Source organism: Lonchura striata, chromosome 7, assembly GCF_050655825.1.
Source record: "Lonchura striata isolate lonStrDom1 chromosome 7, ASM5065582v1, whole genome shotgun sequence".
NCBI lineage: Eukaryota > Metazoa > Chordata > Aves > Passeriformes > Estrildidae > Lonchura > Lonchura striata.
In genome coordinates, this window is record NC_140709.1 from 25772958 (window position 1) to 25796418 (window position 23461).

General features: G+C 47.6%; 1 protein-coding gene across 7 annotated transcripts in view; it reads left to right on the forward strand.

The window, feature by feature from the left end:
- NRP2 (neuropilin 2) overlaps positions 1-23055 on the forward strand; it is an 88661-nt gene extending 65606 nt beyond the window's left edge. Inside the window, exons 14-18 of one of the 7 annotated variants that reach the window (XR_014956751.1) lie at positions 99-195; positions 2622-2663; positions 8588-9147; positions 18867-18935; positions 19634-22683. Coding sequence is in view for 5 of the 7 variants with exons in the window: in XM_085585209.1 (XP_085441335.1) it covers positions 99-195; positions 2622-2663; positions 18867-18935; positions 19634-19938 (513 nt within the window). In the remaining 2 variants the exon portion in view is untranslated. Of the gene's footprint in view, positions 1-98; positions 196-2621; positions 2664-8587; positions 11473-18866; positions 18936-19633 lie in introns of those variants that run through there. The other 6 variants (XR_014956752.1, XM_085585209.1, XM_021538879.3 and 3 more) reach the window with 6 other exon arrangements.
- The last annotated feature ends 406 nt before the right edge of the window (positions 23056-23461 follow it).

The window sequence follows — 23461 nt, forward strand, 5'->3', positions numbered from 1 at the left end:
CACCCTTTCCTCTGGGAGCAGCAGCCACTCTTCATAGGTGGTTCTAAGCTGGGAAGTGCTCAACTCAGCATTGACATTTCTGTCCTGATTTCCCGCAGATCGTGTTTGAGGGATTGATCCGCAGTGGGCACTCGGGAGAGCTGGCCCTGGATGACATCCGGCTAGGCACGGAGATCCCGCTGGAGAACTGCATGGGTACGTGCTGCATCCCGCACAGAGAGAGGGCAGCTCGGGCTGGGCAGCCTTGGCTTGCACGCTGGCAGGGGCCACACCTCCCCTGGCTGAGTTACCAGGAGTTTCTGGATCTCAGCTGGGACTTTGATTGCCCGAGAAAGAAATGAGGGCGACTCAGCCTCTGGGGGACAGGGGCTCTGCCCGCGTTGGTGTGAGGAGAAGGAAGCACATGTCTCTGCCACGCAAAGCTTAAAGAGCAGCTGAGGGTTACTGAGGACTATTCTATGTGATAAGGACATACACCAAATTTAAAAGGAAAGTGCTGAACAAAAGAAGCCAGCTGTCAGTCACTTAGAGGGGCCAACGAGTTCAAAAGGAGTCTTCTCTAATAAGAAAAAAAAAAGCAGCACAGAGGTTTTACAGCAATCTTAACAGAATAACAAAAGAAATTTTTGCCCTAGAATTCACCATTTCCCAAACCAGGCCAAAAGCCTGGTAAAAACAGAAAGGACTTGGGGGGAAAAAAAGAAAGGAGCAAAAAAGTGTTTCAGCAGTTTGCAGGCGGAGTGATTGCCCTGCAGTTTTCCTCTAGCTGGCATATCCATGCAATCACACTGATGGCTCTGACTGCTGTCTTGCTTGGTTGTGCATTTAGAGGTATCCCAGTTGAGCATGGGACCAGAAGTATTTAATTAGTGGGATCTCTGCTGAGAGCTGCCCAGAGCAGCAAGGTCCTGCTCCTTCTGCATGACCTGGGAGAAGCATGTTTCACTAGGAAGTATCTGGCCCATCCTGAAGCCAATGGAAAAAGCAGAGAAGAGCGTCTCTCCCTTCTGGGCTTCGGAAGGCCCCATTCAGTGAAGCTGCTCTCTTCACCCCCACCAAGGGAGGATCCCAGTGCCTCCTAACCCAAGCAGACAAACCCTCTCTCCAAAGGGGTGTTTCTCAGGGGAGGAAGCACCAGACAAACCATGCTTGGGAAGAGCTGCATACATTGCTTGCCTCCCTATGCAGACAGGTGAGGGTGAAGATGGTGTAGAAGCCAGCACTGATAATAAAACAGAGAACTAGGACTGCCCCAGAGAGGCTCTGGAGCACCGTCAGTCCCCGTTTCTTTGATGCTTTGAACTCTGCTGGTCTCCCATCTGTCAAAGAAGCTAATACTTCAGATGTCAAATTCACAGTATTTAAGGCTTGACAGTGGTGTTTTAATCTCTTGCCTTCTATAGCATTAAAGAGAAGCAAGACCCATGATTAACACTAATAGTATTTCCTATCTAACTTCTTTGGAGCTCAGCAATTCACCTAGCTCCAGTCTTACTGCATCTTGGGCCTCATGAACCTAAAGCTTAATATTTCAAAAACAAAAGCATTCATAAATTACGAAGTTTAGAGCATTTTCAGTTCAAGAAACCACACCTAACTGCTACACAAAATTATTTTACCTAGCCTAGGAAATTGAATGCGGATCTTAAAACCCATAAGGATTGTTTGTTTCAGATCATTTCCAGCAAAGGGTTCCCATTGCAAACTTTTAACATAACTTAGGGGTTATTTCCAGTTTCACCAAAATAATAATGAAATGGTTGTGATACTACGCTGCTCTCTTTCCTTCAGAGCCATGAGAATAGCTGACTCCAGCACAGGCTACTGTTTTTTCAAATATAATTCTTGGAAGTAATCTGATTCCTTTTTAGCATGAAAGAATGCTAATAAGTCACAATAATTTCTTCCTTTGACAAATGTGTCATTTGCATTTTGAACCCGAGTGATGATTTCATAGCACTCAGTAGAGCCAGAGTCTGCTTCTGTGACTCACAGGCATAATGCAGAAGTAATCTAAAAATAATCAGAAGTCTATTACTTCTACAAGAAAGTAATCAGTAGTAAGTACCGATTATTGCTTTTCAGATCCAGTAATTTGTAATAGATTACATCTTCAAAGGATCTTGAAAGAAGGAAAACTATCACTTGCCTCTGTTTCTTGTCACTGTGAGATAGAGAGGAGCAAGGCATCACTGCCCAGAATTAACACAGTTCCTGTGTGAGAAACAGTGCCGAAGTTGAGCCAGAAACCAAAACCACTTTTGGAAATTTAGGGGGTTTCAGGATTTCATCACTGGGCCAGGTGAGGCTTTGTCTTTGGATGACTCAGGCCAGCCAGGCTGAATCCGAATGACCCTCAACCTCAGACATATTTTTCTCTGAAGTGTGTTTGAGTCTGCTTTGAGCGAAGCTTTTTGTGTCTGTTTGGCTCCCAGCTGGGGCCAGGTTTCTCATGGTCCTGGCTGAGGTTGGCTGGCTCCTGGTGCTGTTCCCAGGAATGGCTCCTGTGGGGCACAGCCACATGCCTGCTTCGTTTGGCCACTGCAGATCAACGGTGACATGAACTGGGGGCTGGGTGTGTACTCCCCTCTCTAATACGAGCTTTTGTTTTTCCTCTGCAGAACCCATCACAGCTTTCCCAGGTGAGAACTCCTACTTTCCAGGTAAAACTGCATTTCTCTCAATGGTTTTGTTCTGCTGGCATGGGCTTTTACGTCGAAGGAAAGCAATGTGTGTGCTTGTACAAACAGCAAATGTTCTGAGCACTGAAATGGCAAGTGTGTACTAAACCTCCCCCACCACAGCAGCAGGAGATGGCATCCTCTGACTTGTGCTAGGTGACAGGGAGCAGGCAAGCAGGCAAGTCCCCCATCTTGGGACTGAATAGCATTAGGAAACCTGCTGTCATGAGAAGCACTTAGCTCCTGAAGAGCAGCTAAGCCTAAAATGGGAAGGCTGGGGAGTAAAGAGTAGTTTTCAACTGACTTAAATGGAAAAAAAGAGTAGCCAGTTAAAAGTGAAATCTGGTGGCAGTAATTCACATTGTTGTGAGGGAAGGTGGTTCTTTAGTTCACAGATGCTGTGGCAGCAGCAGTGCTCAGTGCTGGCAAGGAGGGTGGGGCCAGTCTGCTTGGAAGGGGAAAGGAGTTAGGAGGTACAAGTGAGAGAGCAAACTGACATGAGAAGCTCTGAAGGTGACAGTGAATAAAAGGAGAACAAGGTGAAAATGGTACATTTAACAGCTTAATACTAGCCTGGAGAATAGAACCAGCACTTCTCTGATCAAACCTGCAGGGTAGGAGAAAAGGTGAGGAACTCCAAGGAACTGCCTCTCTCTTTTCAGGGGGGGGTTGCTGTTTGTCTTGCTCTGTGGTGGGAAAAATTATCTACTTTTGAAGACATCAGTTTATTCTGAGGGGTTTACGTGTTTTTTAAATTTGGATTTTGTTTTCCTGCCTGCCTCTTCAGGAATGTGTCTGGGGGTTGTGTTGTGATGAAGAGCAAACTTGGAGCTCCCCTTAATTTTGAGAGTTGTTTTGTCAATTCAATCAACATGCCCTTTGCTCTCAGTGGGACATGATGTCTGTACTGTGCTGGTGAACTGTAAGAACTGGCTGGACTGTACCCTAGAAGCAGCTGCATTTCCATGTGGGCAGAGCTGTCTCTCGTGGGTGCACTGGGAGCTGTGGCCACGGTGGCAAAGGCAGCGCTGAGACCGAACCATGCGCAGCTCTGTCCCTGGGCGTTCAGGCTGTGGAGTGTTACCAACGTGAGGGACAAGTGCAGGCCTAACACCATGTTTTACAGTCACACCCATACTGTAACAACTAGGAATTCTGTTCTGCTTGTTTATAGGCTTATTTATCTGATATTCAGGCTTGTGGTGTTACTGAAAAGCTGCTGTGATATTCTCAGGTGGCAGTTAAAGCCTCACAACCATTCATGACTTCCACCATTGCTCTGTGTTCTCCTAGGCCTGGTCTGGTACCTATTTTGCAAACACCATCTTTGTCTTTTGGGACTTGTTACAGTTTGAAGCTCTCTTGGGTCCTCACATTCTATTCTACAGTCTTATCCTAAAGTCCTGCAAGTTCATATTGTTTGTCTTCCCCTTTGCTCCTGCCCTGCTGCCTGAGTGCCTCCACTTCCCCATCGTATTCCCCAGGGCACACTGGCTTGGGAGAAACAGTGAGATCCCTGAGCACCACAGGCAGATGCTACTACAGGCACACCTCCCCTTCCCACTGGAACTTGCCAGCTTGTTCCAACAGCTCCTGCCCATTCCTGGTTCCCTCAAGGACATCCTAGCACTGGTCATAACAGGGGAGCAATTGCAATTGCAGCGAAAGGTTGTAAAGGTTTCCCTGGATGACAGGCAGGAATAGATTGCACAGAGGGATGGAGTGACCTGGGAAAAAGCAAAGTGCAGAGAGAAAAGATGAAGAAGTGAAGATGAAGACTAGAGGCAATTACATGATAATTAAAATGAGGGAGAGGCAGGCATGCCCAACAGGAGAGCGTAAAATGAGGGAAAGAAGTCCCTGGCTGGAGAAAAAACTATGTGTTAATTACTGAGATGTTCTATAGCCCCCACTCCTGCAATTATATATGATGAGCTGAAAAAGTCAGATCCCATTAAAAATAATAGCAAATTCTTTCTCTCCTGGCTTGGGAGCAAAGCTGAAAATAAGCACCTTACAGACTCCAGGATCACAAAGCAAATAATAAGAGAATTTGTGTAGGTAAAATATGTTTAACCTAGTGGGTCGGGACCTTATAGGACCAGGAAAGTGTGCTTCAACTGTACTGCATTTGAGCCTTAATGCATTCCACCCTTAAAGGAAGGGTACAACAAGTGTCTGGAAGCAAGGAATTAGATACATACCAGGCTAGAAATTACAGATATATTCAAAATAATGCATGGAGAAAGACCACGGGGAGAATTTGTCTTTGGGACTGGTGGATTCTCTCCCTGCAAGTATCCTGAAATCAAAATAGAGATATCTCCCTGGAGCAATGACAGGTAGCAGTTATGGGTTAAGAGTGACACTGGTTTTGTGGCATTCAGATTAGATGAGTGTAATACTTGCTTTCAACTGTGTCATCTATGAAAAGTCCAGCTGTGTTGCTTGTCCACAGCAGTTATTGTCAGTGATTTCAGGAAGGAATATGAGCTGTGACATGGCAGTGGCAGAGCAAGGCAGGCAGCCCTCCAGGCAGCTTTCTGGAAAGGATTTTTCTCCTTTTTTTTTTTTTCCAAATGACTATTGCTTTTCCTTCTTTGGTTTTGATTCTCAGTGCAAAACTCCAAAACTAGTCCCTATAGAGTCTTCCCTATTGAAAAGAGAATGGCAATACCTGGTCAGGTTGGAGGTGTGAGCACTAGCAGCACAACACATAAAATATCCACCCTGTAGGGATTAAATCACGTTTCCACTGACTGGTGTTCCAAGCTGTGCCATAAACACAGCAGCCGCAAACTTGACAGCAACAGCAGGAGGCAGTTCTTTATTAAGACGAGAGCACTAGTGAATAAATGAGGAAGGGCAAGTGTGTGTGTGGCAGAAGGCAAAGGGGAGTGGAAAAATTATTAAGTTAAGAAGATGGATCTTTTTTTTCCATCTCCCTGAGCAGTGAACTTTTCCACTGATATAACAGAAAACTTCCAGAGAGCAGCAGCTCCAGTAAAAACAGAGCTGATAACATCAGCTCTGTGCTGAGTGGATGGGCAGCTATATTTAGTGTCTGGCAATGTAAGGAAGAACAATCATTAATGTTGGGAATTGGCTTCATTAGAGCTTAGAGACAACTGAGTGTGATTCCTTAATGACTTCAGTTGCTAAATGAACTTTCCAGACTTCTGCTATCTCCTCAGCGGGACCATGAGGTGCGGAAATGGGGGTTGAGGAAGGGCTTTGCACCACCCCTCATTCTAGAAGCCCTGGCTGAGACATCTGAAGTGGGTCAGGGCCAAGTAGGGGCTGTCCTGAAGCTGCAGCAAGCTTGAGTTCCCCAAGGGATCTTTCCCACAAGCAGGATCATCTGCTCTACATCATACTGCTTCCCTCCATCCCCAGGCAGACAGCAGGCAGAGATGCACGGGGAAGGGGCAAGGGCTGCAGGCTGGGCACTATGGCATGTGCTCCTCATCCACCCTTTGTACACTCAGCCTTCCACTGGGCAATGTACAGCCACCAGGAGGAAGCCTTCCTCCCACTCTCTTGACACTCAGGAGCTGTTGTCACCCCTGACACCTGCCCCTCTCCCCATCCCAGCTTCCAGCATGGGACCTGCTGCATATCAGTGGTGTGAGAGGCTGTTTGTAAATCTCTCACTGAAACAAAGTGCTAGGTAAGCAGAGACTGTCACCAAGTATAAACACAAGCAGCAAGCAGCCCCACAATATCCCTGGGGTCAGCCCTGCACCCCCATGCTGTCAGGCACAGGAGAGGTGTTGCTGATCCAGTGGGGATGGTGCTGGGTCACATTCGGGTCTGGGCCAGCTCAGCCAGCTGCATCTGTGGAGGGAGACAGTGGGGGGTTATCAGTGGGGCTCAAGGCAGCATTGAACATGCTCAGCCTCACAGGGAGCTGGCAGCAGCCCCCGTGGGATATCCCACACTTCCACCCCCATGCAGGCGGCTGAGGGGCAGCAGCTGCTCAGGGAGGCACAGGGATGTGCTGTTTTCATTCCCCCAAACCAGCATGGCCAGTGGAGTTAGGGAAAGAGGTCAGAGGGCTGCCTGCTCCCTGTCTTTGCTATCCTCAACACACAGCCCAGCCTGTATGCCCTTTCTGCAGGCACTGTTAGGGGACAGGAGGGACAGGGCCACCCCCACTCCTGATGGTGAGGGGCAGCTGGGGTGAGACAGGTTGAGAGCAGCATATGTGGCAGTTAGGCTTCTCCTGAGACACCCGACTTTCTTGCCTACAATGACAAATACGTGGGTGGTTCCCAGCCTCCTGCTCTATAAAAGCAGGGTTTAGTCTTGCTTGTGTGTTTTTTTTCTCGCTTTTGAGGGTGGTTTTTTGTTGTTGTTATTGTTGTTGTTGTTGTAGCTATTCATCTGGGTGCACTGTTCATTCTTGGTTTTAGTCCCTGTGCCCAGTTTTTGGGGAATAGGGACAGGAGAAAAGCCTTGTGAGTGGCAGAGGAACCATCATTTTGCCTCATCTCCTGTGCCACTAGCAGCAAAGCCATCACCATCCCAAATTTCCAGCCAGTGACCGTGGTGTTAGGCAGTGTTTGTAGGGGAGGGCAGAGGCTGTGCTGCAAGATACCCTTGCTGCTGGCAAAGCTGAATGCATCCTGCACTGTTTTGCATTTTCCCCTTGGCATCCTCCAAGCCTGCTCAGGAAACCAAGCTGGGGTTTAGTTAGCACAGAGCTGAACAACGTGCTGACATCAAACTCAGGAGCCCCCAAAGTTCTGCTAGGCTGTACCAAGTCAGGGGGCTGCCCCCCACTAGCCAGCCAGGGGCAGGAGGAGAGGGTGAGCACAGGAGGGGGAGTCAATGTGTCCAGCAGTAGAGCAAACCCTCCTGAGAATTTCCGTGGGAACTGCAGCCACCTTGAAGTAACCAGAAAATAAACGTGGTGCAAAAATACATCCCTCCCTGGTTATTTGCAGCTCCCCCGAGTGCTGCTGGGGGGTGGGAGCAGCGTGTGCGGGGCAGTAGCGCAGAGCGGTGTGGGCACAGAGCCTGCGCGGGGCTGTCCCCGTGTGACCCGGCAGGGACAGCAGCCCAGCAGCTCTGCCCCGCAACACGCCACAGCTGCAAGAGTAGGAAGGGCTGACCATCGCTGGGCTGAGTCTGGGCACTGCCTGGCCCTGAGTTCAAGGGGGCCAGGTGCTTTTCCAGCCCTCCTGAGGTGTGTTGCTTTGTCAGCATGAATTCATAGTCCTGGCTTGCTGAAGCTGCAGAGAGCATGGGTTCCTTGTCTGAATATCGGGTTGAATTTTGCAGTCTGTGCCCTGTAAATAATTATAACTGTCCCTTCTCACTTCAATAAATACTAAGGAAATCTGTATAGGTCTGTGAATGGGGCACCTAGTGAGACTAGACCTGTGTGCAGAGCACTTTCAACAGAGAACTTCTCTGTTTTTTCAGTAAAAATGACAAACGCTTCTCCCTGTAATCTCTTTCCCAGTCTCCTGTGGTAACTTCCTCGGCCATCTGAGATCATGCTTTTCTTCCAATTATGAACGTGATGTGTTTTGTCACTGCTTGACAACATCTGCCATGTGGAGACAAAACCAGGTGGCTGATCCGGAGATGGCCAAAATAAGGAAGGAAAAAAAACATTCAGAAATATTCAGATGCCAGAAATAACAGTAATAATAGTGCATATGTATTTTGTATTGCGTTCCAGGCAGCCTGATTAATTAAAAGGGAAGAGAAAGGCCCTTGAATATGTGGGCTCAGCAAATGCCAGGCTGTGCCCTCCCCTAGGAGCATGCCCTGTATCTGGAGGCGGCTGTGGGACCTCGTGTTGCTCCGTGCTGTACTCTTGAAAGCATGTGTGTTTCTTTTTGTGCGTCTGCATGCCTCCCACCTAGCAACCCTGTTCTGTGTCTCCTCCCCAGGGGCAACCCTCCTGCCAGGGACCGAGCCCACAGTGGACACGGTGTCAGTGCAGCCCATCCCAGCCTACTGGTATTACGTTATTGCCGCCGGAGGTGCTGTTGTGGTGCTGGTCTCCGTCGCGCTGGCCCTTGTGCTCCACTACCACCGGTTCCGCTATGCGGCCAAGAAGAGTGATCACTCCATCACCTACAAAACCTCCCACTATGCCAACGGGGCCCCTGTGGCCGTGGAGCCCACCCTAACCATAAAACTAGAGCAAGACCCCAGCTTGCGCTGCTGAGAGCCGAACAGGAACAAGAAAGCAAACAAAACACAAAACAGACAGACAGAAACTAAGACTTCAAATATGTTGCCTCAGTTTTGCACTTTTTTCCTTACCTAGCATACGTGTGAACTCTTAGATATCTCCATCCCTTCTCCATCCCCCAGCCCTCCCCGAATCTTTTACAAACTCTAAACTAATGCTGCATCTTGGATCGCCAGAAGAGACACACCGCCCCTTCACTTCAAAAGTGAACGCTCCCTTTCTATTACTTTTCAAGGATACTTGGGTTGTCAGGTGGGGGTTTATTTTGTTTTGTTGTGTTTGTTTGGGGAGTTTTTCTTTTTGTTGTTGTTGGTCAGCTTCTTTGGGTTTGGGGTTTTTTTTCTCCTCCCAGCAGGCAACCTGCAAGGGAACCTGATGGTGAGCTTGGAAGCTTGTGTGTGAGGCTCGTGCGCATGCGTGCTAAACCTGCGTGTGAGTGTGCATGGGACTGTGTGTGTCTGACTGACTGAATGTATATTTAGAAACAGCCCCTTTTTAATTTGCTTGTTGTTGCTTCTACTTGCACAGGGAATGCTTTTATTTTTGTTTTTGTTGTTGTTAATTTTCCCTCCTTCCCACATCCTTTCTGGAAGGTCTGGGACGTGTTTATGGTGAATGCCCTGATTTGTTTACTTGGGGAAGAGAGCAATGCTTTTTTGTTGCCTTATCTAGCTGTGGCTGGGTTTCTTGTTTGATGGTGTTAATGTCTTGGGTGCAAATTGAGGAAAGGCCAGGCTGGACAGTGGGAATGTCCACCTCAGATGGCTAGAAGAATCCAGAGAGGTCCATAGAGGTTCAAAAAGCAAGATCTCTCCATTTTATTCTTTCTGCAGCCAACATGATAACACAGCCATTGTTTGGAGGAGGGAGGGGAAGCCCTCCTCTTCCCCCACCTACAAGTGAATCTATTTAAAGTTGCCTTATATCAGAGAAGCTCATAATGAATGTTTTGTTTGTATCTGTTAAAGCCAGCCTTAGGGTAACACTAGACTTCAGCAGGTCTTAGTGGATGCTAAATACTGTAGTTTCTTGAGAATTGAAGGTTTATTTATTTAATAAGTATCCTCACTCTGGGTGCTGATGGTTTTGCTTTTACACGGGGAAGGGGGAGAGGGCTCCTCCTTGTCTTTCTGCTAGAAATGTTCAAGGGACAAGTATAGTTCCCCTTTCTGGGTTTGGTTTTCTTCCTTCTGCCCAATCCATAGCTGCTGAATCATAAAAATTGCCCGTTGACTTTCTAGAATGTCAGTTTTGCGTTTGCTAATGTTCTGCTTCTTAGAGCGCCAGTAACATCTAGCAAGCCAAGCCCAGGCAGCGTGCCTGGGGGGCCCAGCTATTGCTGCTGCTTTAACTGGGGAGGCAAGGAGGAGCCTCCACACGCCTCCGACTGTTGAATGGCCCAGCGTATTGTAGTGGAAATGCCTTATATAAATTACTGAATGCAAAAGTGGTTTGAATTTTTAACCCTAATCTGTTTGCAGGCAAAAAAAGTACCTCCAGTGAGCAAGGTTCTCCATCTTGTTTGTGTCCATCTGTGATGAGTGATCAAATTCCCTCTCCCCTTCTAAACTTGCTAGTGCCCATCCCTCCTTTGTCCATTAATATTGCATAAAGTTAATCAAGATGAGCAGCTCTGTTAACTTCCCTGCAGTCTTGAGCTGCCTTTTTGTTTGGGGAAAAAAGTAAAACTACAAACTGTGCTGAAGTGGTATTGGCCCCCGCAGCATAGCTCTATCCCCAGGGGATGTCTGTCAATGGGGGTGTCACTCTATCCCCCTCCTTGCCTTAATTCATGCAGTCACTTTCAGTTCCCCATGCTGGTTGCACAGCAGATTTCAGTGGGATCCTCTCAGCTGCAGCAGCAAGTGTCTGAAAGAAGCAAGGAGTGCAGAAAAGCCCAGGGTGATGTGCCATGGTGCACACATCAGGCGTGGTGGGTGCTCATGGCACCGCTGCACCTGGGCCTGGCTCCCACAAGGTTTTTGAGAGCAGAAGGGACATGCCTGTCCCACAGGGCCAGAATGGACCCGGGGAGCTCCTGTCACCTGGAAGGCAGTGCCATTGAAAAGCCCCTAGAGAGGGGCTTCCAGGGCCAGAGTGCTTTCACCATGAGCCTCCTTATCACACAGCACTGGTGTTCAGTGCATCTGGTTTGGGATGTGGATTCCTATCCCCCTCAGTCAGCTGCAAATTAAAACAGATATGAAATAGTGGCATGTGCTTACTTTCAGGTCAGCCCAAGCCATGTCAGCAGATATTGTCCCGTTTCCAAAGTCAGTTCAGTCTCCCTAGTTCAGACAATTTCACTTTGACCAGGTTCACCCCCACAGACTTAGCAAGTGTGCATTGGTGTGTCAGAGAGGAGAATGTGGCACCCTGTCTTTTAAACCAAAATCACCAAAGACAAAACAGAAGGTCACTTCGAGATTTTTACTCCCAGTTCTCCCCTACTCCTTGAGCCCTGACATCCCCAGCATTGCCCAGTTGCCTGTGTGTGAAAAATATCTTGTGGAAATTTGAAATTCTTTGAAGATGTATTGTGTGGAATGTAATAAAATGATGATATTTTTATACAAATATCTGGGGTTTTTCTTTCTTCTTTCTTTGCTAATGAGCATGCTGTTGGTTGAAGCAAAGCAGAGTTCCAAAACTCTTTGGAGCATCAAGGCTATTCCTGTTAGCCAAGTGAAGCTCCAGATCCTGCCATGTGCAGACCAGCTCCCAGCAGCACAGCTGCTGTGGGCTCCCTGCCTCGCTGCACTCAGGATCGGGCCATTAATAGCAGCTTTTAGATCCATTACATTTGTACCAGTCCTTATGGGAGTTTTGGGAGGCTGGACTGACTCTTGGGATTGTTTGGGGATTTCACCAGTGTTGCCTAAGTGCTAAATTGCTCAGTGTGATTGCACAGGATTTCTCCAGCTGGGACAGGACATCCGACTTTGCAGGGCCCCTGGGGCTGCCCTGGCTGCCAGCTCAGCTGAGCCGCACGTCTGTCCCTGAGCTCAGCAAAAAACGGGCAAGCCATTGGCAAAATTAATAATGAAAACAGCAATGCTTTCCTCTCTGTGCAATCCCTGGTTTTGCCTGTCAGACTGTGCAGGGGACCTGTATGCGAGTGTTTGGACAGATGTATGTCCCCTGCTTTCCCTCCACCTGAGTCCTTCCAACTTGTTACAGGGACCTCTGCTGCAGCAGTTCTGCTTCCCATCTTCCCTAAGTGCACCCTTCACCCCTTCAGCAGAGTCAGCAGCATCACATTTCATGTGAAATATATTTTGCTGCCAGTTTGAGAGGTTTTTCCTTCCCTCTTTATTTTCTTTCTCTCATATTCTTTACCCTGGCATAAAGCTCAGCTTTGCAGTGAAACTTCCTGACTTTACTAGGAATTCAGGCCATCAACAAAAAAATAATTCAAATGTGATCCCTCATACTGGCTATTCAAACACAAGCAAAGCTGAGGACCCATGCTGCTTTTTTGGGTGAGGACTTTTTTTTTTCTGTAATTGTACAGCAAAGCAAATTACACTTGTAATTTGCATTTTGTACACTTCAGCGACTGTTCAAGCAAAATTCAAAACAAATATGCACATGTGAAAAACAGGGAGGGAGAGACTGACTGATGGCTTCCCAACAAGGAAGAAAAAAATTCTGTTAAGTAAACAGACGAAAAGGGAGAAATGGTTCAGGATTAATTATTCTGTACGTGCGCCACAGACAGATTGGCCAGAGAGTTGGGTGCTGCTCAGGCTGCAGCACATCCTAGGCAAGAAAGCAGCTAAAATTAGCATGCTTTGTTTCAGGAAATAAACACAACTTAGTGTGATTCTGATGCAAACTCTTCTGCCAGTAACTTCAGGCATTTAGGTGTCTACTTAAAAAAAAAAAAAGAAGAAGAAAACTTTCTGGGGGAGCAGTGGGGGCTCTATTTTTCAGGGAACAGCACTGTGTCCTGTGTGTCACGGTGAGGCTTTGGGGGTGGCTCCCTAGTGGTATGTGCTGTGATGGTGTCAATCTTTTTATCTTATCTCTACAGTTGGTGTTGTACTGAAGGAGCAGCAGGGAGTCCATGGGCACTCTCTGTAAGCACTGGGGCAAAGCCAGTGCCTAGGGGTGACGGGAGAGACGGAGCACTGACCTGGCAAAGCAAAGGGTGCCGTGGGAAAGGCTGTGCCTTGGCAATGTCAGCGTGCCTGAGATGGTTGATGGAGCAGGAGCAGGCTGCAGAGCTCATTCACCAGCCGCGGGACCGGCTGCACAGTTGGGTCAGCCTCCTGCCAGGGCAGGCACCTGCAGGATGGCACTTGGCAAAGCGACCCCAGAGCTGCTTGTCCCCGGGCTGTGGATGTGAGGTTGGCTTTTCCTGGCTTGGCAGAAATGCCTCTGCTGCCACATCAAGGGAACAAGGTAGAAACCAGGCTGTGCGTGGGGCTATGTTTGGATTTTTGTCCCTCTAGAAACCCTGTGAAAACCTACTGCCATTACCAGGGCCAGCCCCCACTTAGCCCATGTCAGGGCAGCGGCGTGAGGCGTGTGGACAGCAGGCGAGGCCCCGAGGCGAGCTTGGACAGCCGCTTGGCTTTCCGCCACAGCTCCTCCATCAGTGGCTTTGGCGGCTCTTAGCAGAGACTGCAGGCGTGACTGCCAGTGTGAGGAATCGTGTCCTTAGCCACTGCACTGTAAAAACAAACAGCAACCACGGGGACGGTGATAAACGTACCGGGATGCCACAGAGCCGCCGGCTTCTCCCCCAGCTCCGAGCCCTTGCGTGGTGGCAGCAGGGGCCAGTGCTGCCCCTGTGGCGAGGAGCTGCTGGGTTTGGGGTAGGTGAGCTCAGCACGGAGCACAGAACCTGCGTGTCAGGACCTGGGCTGTCCAGAGCTGGGAGTCAGGGAGAGGGAGAGGGAGAGGATTGCTCTGTGTAACGCCACAGTCACCATACCCGCACATGCCACCACCGCCCTTTTCCTTGGCCTGGTGCCGCTGCTGAGGAGAGGTGCAGAAGCAGGGCTGGAGAAGGGGTCAGGCTGCAACAGGGGGTGTGTCTGCAGGGAGGGCTTGGCAGGGTACTCATTTTGGGTAGCCACCTTGGCCATCTGCCATGCGTGCAGCAGGGCCAGGTGCCACATTTTGGAGGGCGGCACCAGGGCTGGAAATAGCTGCCTGCTCACGGCCACCTCCACACCAAACTTTCCCAGCCTGGCTCCATGTCTCCAAGTGCTTTTGGTGGGGGGTCTTCACTTGCCCAGCCATACTTTCCCACCTTATCTCCATATTGGAAGCCCAAGGATTGCAAGAGATCATCCATGTCCCCCTTTACAATGGTTCTGTGCTGTCTGAGGTGTGCACAGTTGGCTACCACCAGGGCAGCCCCAAGGCAATCTGAGAATAAGGTGCAGAGGTTCCTGCACTGCAGAGGAAGGCCGAGCCAGGGAGTGGCAGCTTGTTTGCTTTCTTTAATGCTTAACTGTAGCCAAAGCACTGTTTTAATTTGAAATTTGGCAGGGATTTATCCCTTCTGTAAACTAAAGTAGTCCTGTGTTTCTGAAGGAGTGGGAAAGAGAGAAGTGAGGTAGATTTTCAGCTGGAAATAGAGCAATGGGGGATTCAGAGGGAGTGTTTCTGCGTGGAGCCCGTGCTGCTGCTTTGAGAGGGTGGGAGGTGCCACCCCCGGCCCCCGCGGCTCCCAGCCAGAGGAGCAGCGCTGCGCCGCCGCCAAGCAGAGCGGTGTCAAGGCGAGGCCACGGCGGCTGCTCTGCTGTGTCAAAACAAAATGATGTGTGTTGGAGTCACACTATTGCTGTGGAGAGGAAAGGACTGGGAATGAGCAATGAGAGAAAAGCAAGGATGAGAGCGGAGCCGGGGCTCTGTCTCGTTATGCCAAGACTGGGAAATGTCAATTTCTGACCCCGTTTTCCTAGCTTTGGCTGCATTTAATGTTTCATACCCTCATGGGCACTTGTTTGGCAGTGCAGCGGTCTACCTCCTATGCTCCCTTCACTGCCCAGGATAGCACTGGCCAAGAGGGATGTTGTAGCAGCAGGAGAGAGGGGTGAGCATGTAGCTGGCTGCCCTCGAGTCCTTTCCACAGTGGGGAAACAACCATGTGCTGCTTATTTCCCCAAAACCAGCAATTTGTTTTTCTTCCTCCTACACACTCTGCTTCTTTTGTCCCAGCAGGCACAGCCACAGATATTACTGGGAATTAAAGACTGTAGGAAGCAGAGCTCACAAAGCCCCCATCACCTGGTGCATCACCTTCAGCCCCAGAGGTTGTGGACCCCTGCAGAAAGTGGGGAGCAGGAGCACAGGGGTGGTGGGAGTGCATCCTGGGTGCTCTCCAGCAAGGCTGTCCTGTGCCAGAGTGGCTCTAGGCGGGCAATAATAAAATCTGGAAATTACTGCAAGTTTGATATATTGTTTGGGAAAGGCACCTCCTACTGAGAGGCTCATTTTGTTCAGCCAGAAAGACTCCAAGAGGCACCACAGATAATATGCAAATGCCTGTGTGTAGAGAGAGATGCCAGATGCTAGAGCTCTGCCCCAGGGTGACTGAGCTCCCCCCAGCGACCTGGCAGGAGGCAGCACCTGGTGTCCGGACATAAACCAGACAAAGTCAGACTAGAAAGAAACAGCATTTTTTTTCTTGACAGTTGTCATTTGCCTTTGAAGAATGTGTCCAGGTTCCAGCAATCAGGGTTCTCTCCAAAGCAATAGCTCTTGGCTTGGTGTGGAGGTCTCTGCCAGCGGTGGTGCTGCTGGTAAGCCCATGCAGGAAGGCTGGCATCAAGCACCCGTGGTGGTGGGAAGTACGTGCCAGGCCATAAGACATGCTGAGCTCAGCTTTGGAGAGGTGAGCTGCCCCGGGCAGGTTTGGAGAGCTTTCCTGCAAAGGCATGTGTATGTCTGTGGTGGGACACCAGAGAACCTTGTCTGCTCTCCTGCCCCTCTTGTCCACCCTGGCACCATCCCTCTCACCCCTGCTACTATTTTAAAACAGATGTACACTTAAACTCTTTAATCTCTGGAAATACTGTTTCTCTCCTGCTCTCCCTCCATGTGAGCTCATACAAACATGGTACTTAAATCAGCCCTTATCTGATTAGAATTTTATCTTTCTTTTTTCAGGTTCCATAAATTAGCCTTTTAGCTGGCAGTGCTCTCAGATCCACTAGATAACAGCCTTTCTTGGCATCCGGCTGTTTCCAACATCATTGCTAATATCATCTTTTGGCCAGGACTGGCTAGGTGCTCACAGCTATCATTTGGCACACGGGCTTTAAAAATGGCCTTTCACTCAGGAGAAATCATTCCTCATATTTAATTACAGTTTCCCCCTAACTTTCTTGCTAACCTTTCTCCAGAATGTTTTTTCCCTTTTAAAATGCAAGGTAAGTTGTGTCTGAAATCTACCCTTTAAGGAAGCAGCTTTCCACAACACAGAGCAATGTATGTTTTTCCCATTCTGCCCACCAGCTTGCAGGACTTTTCTGGGGACTGCTTTCTAAGGGAATTGCCTTCTGTGGCCTGCTCCACTTGTCACTGTATTGCTGGGACTTGTCCCAAAGGAGACTAACTGATGACAAACAGCAGGCTAGATTATATGACAGGCTAGATTCTAAATCATCTCCACTAGGAACTGAACTGAGACCACCAGCTTCAATTCCCACAGACACCCACACAGCCTGAGCTGATTCAGTTAATGACTCGAGAAGCCCTAGTATGGAAAAAGAAACATCAAATTATATTTTTCTAAAGCTTTCCGGAGGGTGTAGAGCCCTGCATGATAACATACAATCAAATAGCAATGAAATGGCATGTGGGGAGCAGAAGAATGAGGGCCTGAGGAAGAAGGAAAATAGTCAAGTAGGAAGATATCATTTAAGCAGGACTTAAGAGTTGTATTAGCATGGGGAATTGAGCAAATCACTAGAAGAGTAAACAGATTCTAGGCTGGGCTTTTTGTATAAATGTTCTCTCTTTTCAAGTTTTCCCAGTGCTCCTTCCTTTCAGGCTGGAAAGAACTGGTGTTCTTTTGAAAGTGTTGATTAACCAATACTTTTTTATTTCTGGCTTTTCCCTCAAGGCTACCCTGGGAAATTACAAAAGGATCAAATTGCTAGCTTGTTCTCACACAAAATTTAGAGCAGCTACAATATGGAATGTCAAATGACTTCCAAGAGCCTTTTTCCACACACAGACTCCTTGGGCAGACTGTCATCTAATTTCGACCTCTGCTCATCTTTGAGCAAGTTTCTGTACAATCTCTGTGGGGTTGTGTGGGTGACACGGATGGCAAAGCTCACTGCTTGTCTTCCAGTGGGTGACTAGCAGTTCAGACGTCTCCACGTGTGAACTGCTTTGCAAGTTATTTTTCCACATGTTTGGATCTAAATGTTTGCAAGAGGCCCTCAGGCAGTTCTCCCAGCCCTAAGATGTTGCCATCTGGGCCTGTCAGTTCGAGAGCTCTTGAGAAATCATGCGAACTCACCGCTAAAGTGAGGATTTACAGAAGGCAGCGTGCACCTGTGTTTCTTCGACAAGGTACCAGCAGCCTTGAGTCAGCTTAACTGACTCACTCGATGCAGAGCTCATCGGCAGGAGGGGCAGGTGTTGGGCTGTGAACCTGTTGCCTGGTTCACTTGCAAATTCAAAGAAATCCCTTAATTCTTTGGGTGCAGATACAATTCCACCCGAGGAGTGAGAAGGTAGAGGATGGCAGAGCAGAGGATCGCTGCTGTCAGGGGTCGGGTGGTGTTGGGGCAGCATGGCTTTCAGCAGAGACCCCGCTCTGGAAGTGAACTGTATTTGACAATCCAGGAGGCCTTCTCAAGTCCTGCATATCCATGCAAATATGCAGAAATATTCTTTTATAAGGTTTTGAATAATTTCTTTGCATGTGGCTTTTTAGGTACAAGTTACAATCTTTAGTTTTGGTTGTTGTAAGTAACCTCTTTAAAAACTCTTGCCATTTTGGCACAAGACATTAGGTAATCTTGGTTCCAACCACAACTACTTCCAAGGTGTGACTTCTATCGCTTTCTAGTCCCTGATTTTTTGCATTCCTGATCATTTTGAGACACCTTCTCAGCTGAGAGCCCCAAATTACAGTTAGCTTTGAAAACTCTTCACAGATTGAAAGGAAAAGACATTTTCTTTTGGAAAAGTGGAAAAGAGCCATAGTAACTGTATGCAGAGAAAATGATAGGAAGACTGCACAGGAAAATAACTTACTTCTGCTCAGATTATAATATGTGCATTTGATTCCTAGTCCTTGATCTGTGCTGAACAACAGAAAGAAATGTCACCAGTAAAAGGAATTTGGACCGGGGAAATGTTAACATAAGGGCCTAGATATGGACACCCATTTGCCTCTCTCTCAATTTCAACCAGCTTTTGTATTAAAACATATAATGAAGATACATAAATTCCTCAAATTACTGTGAATTTATCTGAAACCCAAAGAGGAGCTGGGTCATTGAAGCTCTATATCCAGTCAGACTTATGGGAAAAGATGAAAAGTAGAGTGTGTGCTAAATGGATCCAGCATTAGTGGCAAGTAATGACAGTCACTAAGATCCTATTCAAAGGTGTAAGGGTAATACTCATGATCATGTTAATAGTAAATTATGGCCATTATGGAGGCACCAGTGACAATATTTTAGTGCTATTCAAAGTGTCTGATTTCTTTGCTTTTCGCTCACTCTCTTTTCTTCTTAAAAGCTAGTGGTTTGGTGGTTATGAAATGTGACATAGTTTGAAGATCCTCTTCTCTCAAGTGTGCAAGAGTCTTCATTGACTTTGGCCAAGGGAAGAAGATAATGAGCTCCTCCTCATTCCACAAGGAAGAGCCTTGTAGTAGTTTAACAATTACTTTCTTCTGGCTGGTCTCACAGCCCAGTGACCAGTGACAATGATGTTGCCAAGAAGGCCTAATTTAACAAACAGTGCTTCCCATTTTGTTGTTCTAGTGAACTTTCCAAGAATGGAGGATGACTTCCCAAGCTCTGAGCAAGATTTTGAAGACAACGACGATCCAGGTTGGTATGCAAATGGACATGGACATGGACATTGTCCATATGCACATGGACAATTCAGCTGTGGCAGCTTGTGTTTTAGTATCAGATGTTCAGATTACTCACAAACCTCACCTTTAGTGGTGTTAGGAGTTAGAACACACTGGAGAACATACATTGAAGTGATGGCTTAGCATTCAAAGGCATTGGTTTTCTTTTCCTGTTTTCCAACAGCCAGCGACCTTGCAAAGTCAATGTATTGTATTTGTGTTAGAACAAGTGAAACTGATTTTTTAAGCATTAATTGCTGCTTGCACGGAATTTTGACTTGTAAATGAAGAAAATTAAGTCTGAGACCTGTGACAGATTGATTCCATAGTTTTGAACTTAGTGGCACTGGAAGGGCCAGAATTTTTGTGGGTGTAAAATGCTTGCATGCTGTGTCAATAGTCTGATGTCTAAAAGTGAATCAGGGTGCCTAACTTTATTAGAAGTTTGGTGCTTCACATTTCTAGACCTGAGTTAGTGAATCCTGAATTCCCATATATCTATATATATATCTATATATCTATAGATAGATAGATAGATAGATAGATAGATAGATATAAATATATATATACTTTAACTCTTGCAAAGCCATCACAACTCCAAGTAAGCAATGTATAAAGGTGAGGGGGGAATAAAAAGTGATCCCTTGATAATAAGTGCCCGTTCCACTGCAGATTACTTTGGATCGGATAGGAACGACACACTGTTCTCTACTAACTCTCCAGGAACCCCGAAGCTGGACAAAGAGAAAAGCTGGCTGTACACCCTGGATCCCATCCTGGTGACCATTATAGCAATGAGCTCCCTTGGTGTCCTCCTCGGGGCCATCTGCGCTGGTCTGCTCCTCTACTGCACGTGCTCGTACGCCGGGCTGTCCTCACGGAGCTCCACCACGCTGGAGAACTACAACTTCGAACTGTACGATGGCATCAAGCACAAGGTGAAGATGAACCACCAGAAGTGCTGCTCAGAGGCCTGATGGGTGCCTGGGGATCACCCTTGGCATTGTGCCCGGTGAGGTGGGCTGGCAGGAGGGTACATTTTTTGCTGTTTTCTATGGGAACTGAATGCCATAACAGGGAATGAGGGGAGCGGAAGTGAGGAGAGGCTGTGCTCCTGCCACCAAGTCTTGCTGCTGGGTCACACTCCACCAGGACCGAGTGGCTTTCCTGCAAACCAGACTGTGCTGGGCGAGGGGGACTGAACCCCTTGTTTGTTGGTTCATCTTCATTTTCTGCCAATGTGAGTGGTTGGGATGTGGTAAGGGAGCCTGGTTTACCTTTTGGATGTGAGAAACTAAATGCTGATTGTTGTTTCCCACCTCCTTTCTCTGGTAAGTTGCTGAGAAGGCTGAGGGATTTCTTTAGAAATAACACACACACACACACACACACACAGATCCCCTGTCCATTTTAGACTCCGTCCAGATATCATTGTAGGGATTTGTGCACTTCACACTAAGAACAGGAAGCTGCAGTTTGCAGTCCTGAAAATGGAAGCATGTCGTTACCTTCAACTTTCCTTCTCCTGGTAGCAGGGGAAAGGTGGGATACTGGCTTTACTGTCAATAGTAACAACAGTGCTTTCTGAAATCATTAAGAAAGAAAATAGAAGGGAAACCCTATGTGCAGAAGCACCTCTTTGAGAAAAGCTGAAGAGCCTTAAAGTGATTTCTGAATAAGAGCCATTTATTAAATCCATATCTTTGATTGCAACAGTGGAGGCCTTAATCAGGAAGGCCTTTATTTAAATCTCCCACCTCCTTGAGCCTGCCATTTTTCTTTTTGCTATAATGAGAAAATTGCAGCAAATGAAAGATAGAGCTGGTTGGGTTGCTGGTGCTTAGGCAATGGCTTTGGGAAGTGGGCTTCATTTGGGGTGTGACTTGAGGTACAGTGCTGAAGCCTCTCCAAAGTGCCAGGAAGGAAAAATGAACAGGGAAGGAGGCTGGAGCCATGCCCACAGCCTTGGTGCCCACTGGCACCTCCTCACCTTCCTGATGCTCCCCTTGCCCCTGAAGCTGGGGGGTGTGAGCTGGTGCCATCAGCACTTCTGGACCAAACAGCTGCCACCACATCCCCTTTGGAGCAAAGCTGCGCTGCTCCTGATCAGTAGCAAAAACCCCAAGTTCTATCTATGAGCTTTTTTTTTTTTTTTTTTTTACTTTGAACAAGTGCCTTAGAAGTATTTTTCCTCCAGCTGATGATCAGTGCTGTAGCAAATAGCAAGTGAGGCCTTCATCCTTCCCCACAAAATGCTCTTCTTCACCACTCTCTGCTGGTTAAAGCCCAGCAGAAATCTGGTCCTTCTACTTTCAAATGGTCTGGCTACATTGTGTGGCAGCTGGTACCTCTCCACTTACCACTGTGCTGTGGGAGAGGAGTGCTATAAAAACAACTGAATGGAGAAAAAGAGTTGAAATGCTGAACCCCAAACCAATGCCTTCATTCCCAGTTCCGTATAGATGGATCGCCTCTATCAGCTTGCACATACGTAAACACTGGGTTTGCTTTTCCAGGGGCTCTTCAGTAATACCTGACATGTCCTGACTTTTACATTTTACCTGGCAAGTAGTTTGGGTTGTGGATGGTATTATTTTTCTCACCAACTGCTATTGACAAAGATGTGATGTATTGTGAAGCTCAGTTTGCCCAGCCCCACAAACACATCGGGCAGGAGTCCAGGTGTTTGGGAACACAAGCAACATCTGGAGAGGAGATGAGCATGGACACATGAGCAGTGCCACAGCTGCTCCTTGGTGCTGTGGGAATAGGAAAATTTGTCTACTGTTTCATGAAGAGCTCCCTCAGACAATAAGATTTTAGGGAAAAAGCCCTCCTCTGCTGTGAGAAAGGTGCACGTGTACTGGAGGAGCAGATACGGCAGCTGCGTCATCAGCACACCGCAGTTCGTGTACACACGCAGAGATGCGCGCACACAAAGGCCTTCCTTCCTCTAATTCACACTGTGCACCCGACAAAAACAGCAGTAAATGTGTCTCTGATTCTCCTTTCGAATCACCTTATTTCTTTTGGCGTTTTTCACAGACAAATTCTACAGAGGTGTTATTTTACTGTACAAAAGAAACAGAGGCAGTGAGAGGAAATGTACCAGACCATTTCAAAGCTGGATTGCTGCTGCTCAATGATTTCATTCCCTTCAAATCACCAGAGAGGGGAAGGATGAATGGAAAAGGACCATACAGTAAAAAAGCCAATTTAGGCAAACAATAGGTGAAAATATATAATTAAAAAGGTGATGTTATGGTGTCTAGTAGGCGTACAGAGAGAAGAGTTCATATATAGATATATTCAGAAATAGTGTGTTTGCACACGCACGTGAATTCTCTGTATGTATCGTGTATGTGACTTATTCCGTGGGACTGACTCGTGTTGATGTGTCTCTTGATCTGGGGCAGGGGAGTACTGCTGACCTTGGCACTACCGTGGCACGGGCCCAGCGAAGCGCCCAGCCCACGTGTCCCGCTGGCCCCTGGCAGCTGGGGCAGGCCCACGTGTGAGCTCGCCAGGCGAGAGAAGGCCGATCATGCTGCACAGCCAATACCTCACTTACCTCTGCCGGGTGCTTTACTGTTCTACGGAAAACTGTGTTTGATTGTAACTTCAGCAGGGAGGGGGCGAAAGGTCATCAGTGCATTCAATTCATTGCATCCTCCTCTGCAAATAGATTAGGTTTGCTGATTGCAATTCCCTCTGTGAAATTCAGAAAAGAAAAAAAAATCGGCATTAATGCCTTTGCTTAAATGGGCTGTTGCCTCCACACGCTTCCCATGGCAGGACGTTGCTAATGGGCAGGCTGTAGTTCTGGCTGATTTCATTTTGTGGGAAGGTGCTGGAGGTGAGCATGGGAATTAGACCATTAAGAAATTATATGCAGAAATGGAAATTTTCCAAGGTTTGCAGTTCAAGGTATTTGACCATTTACTGGCTGAGCCAGGACTTACGGACTTAAAGAGCTTTTACTGTGATTCTTCGGTGTAACAAACAAAGAAAACAAAACAAAAAATAAGACTGTGTTTATATGATTTGTATAAAAACCTTTTAAAATTACTATTTAATAAACATTATGGTAGAGATGTTTATGTTTCAGTGACTTTTTTATTAATGAAAGAGCAGCAACAAGGAAACTAAACTGAAGAGGGCTGTGGGTAGCAGAAGCCCCAGCAAAATGAGGTGCAACTGGAGGCACACAGGGCCATGCCCACTGCTCTCCTTTGCTGTGCACTGCCTCTCCTTTTGGATTACCCCAGGCTGCGTGGCACACCAAGGTGACATGGGGTTTTAACACAGATCCAGTGCACACACACACAGCGTCTCCTGTCAGAGCTGGGGATGGCTAGAAGCTGCTCTGGCCCAAAAGCAGCATCTGAGAGCAAACCCCAAAGTGGATGCGAGTTCTTTCCTGTCACCCTGTGCCATGGCCCAGTGCTGCCAGTGATCCCAGACAGGATCACTCTCACCAGTGCAGTTTTAGCCTAAAAA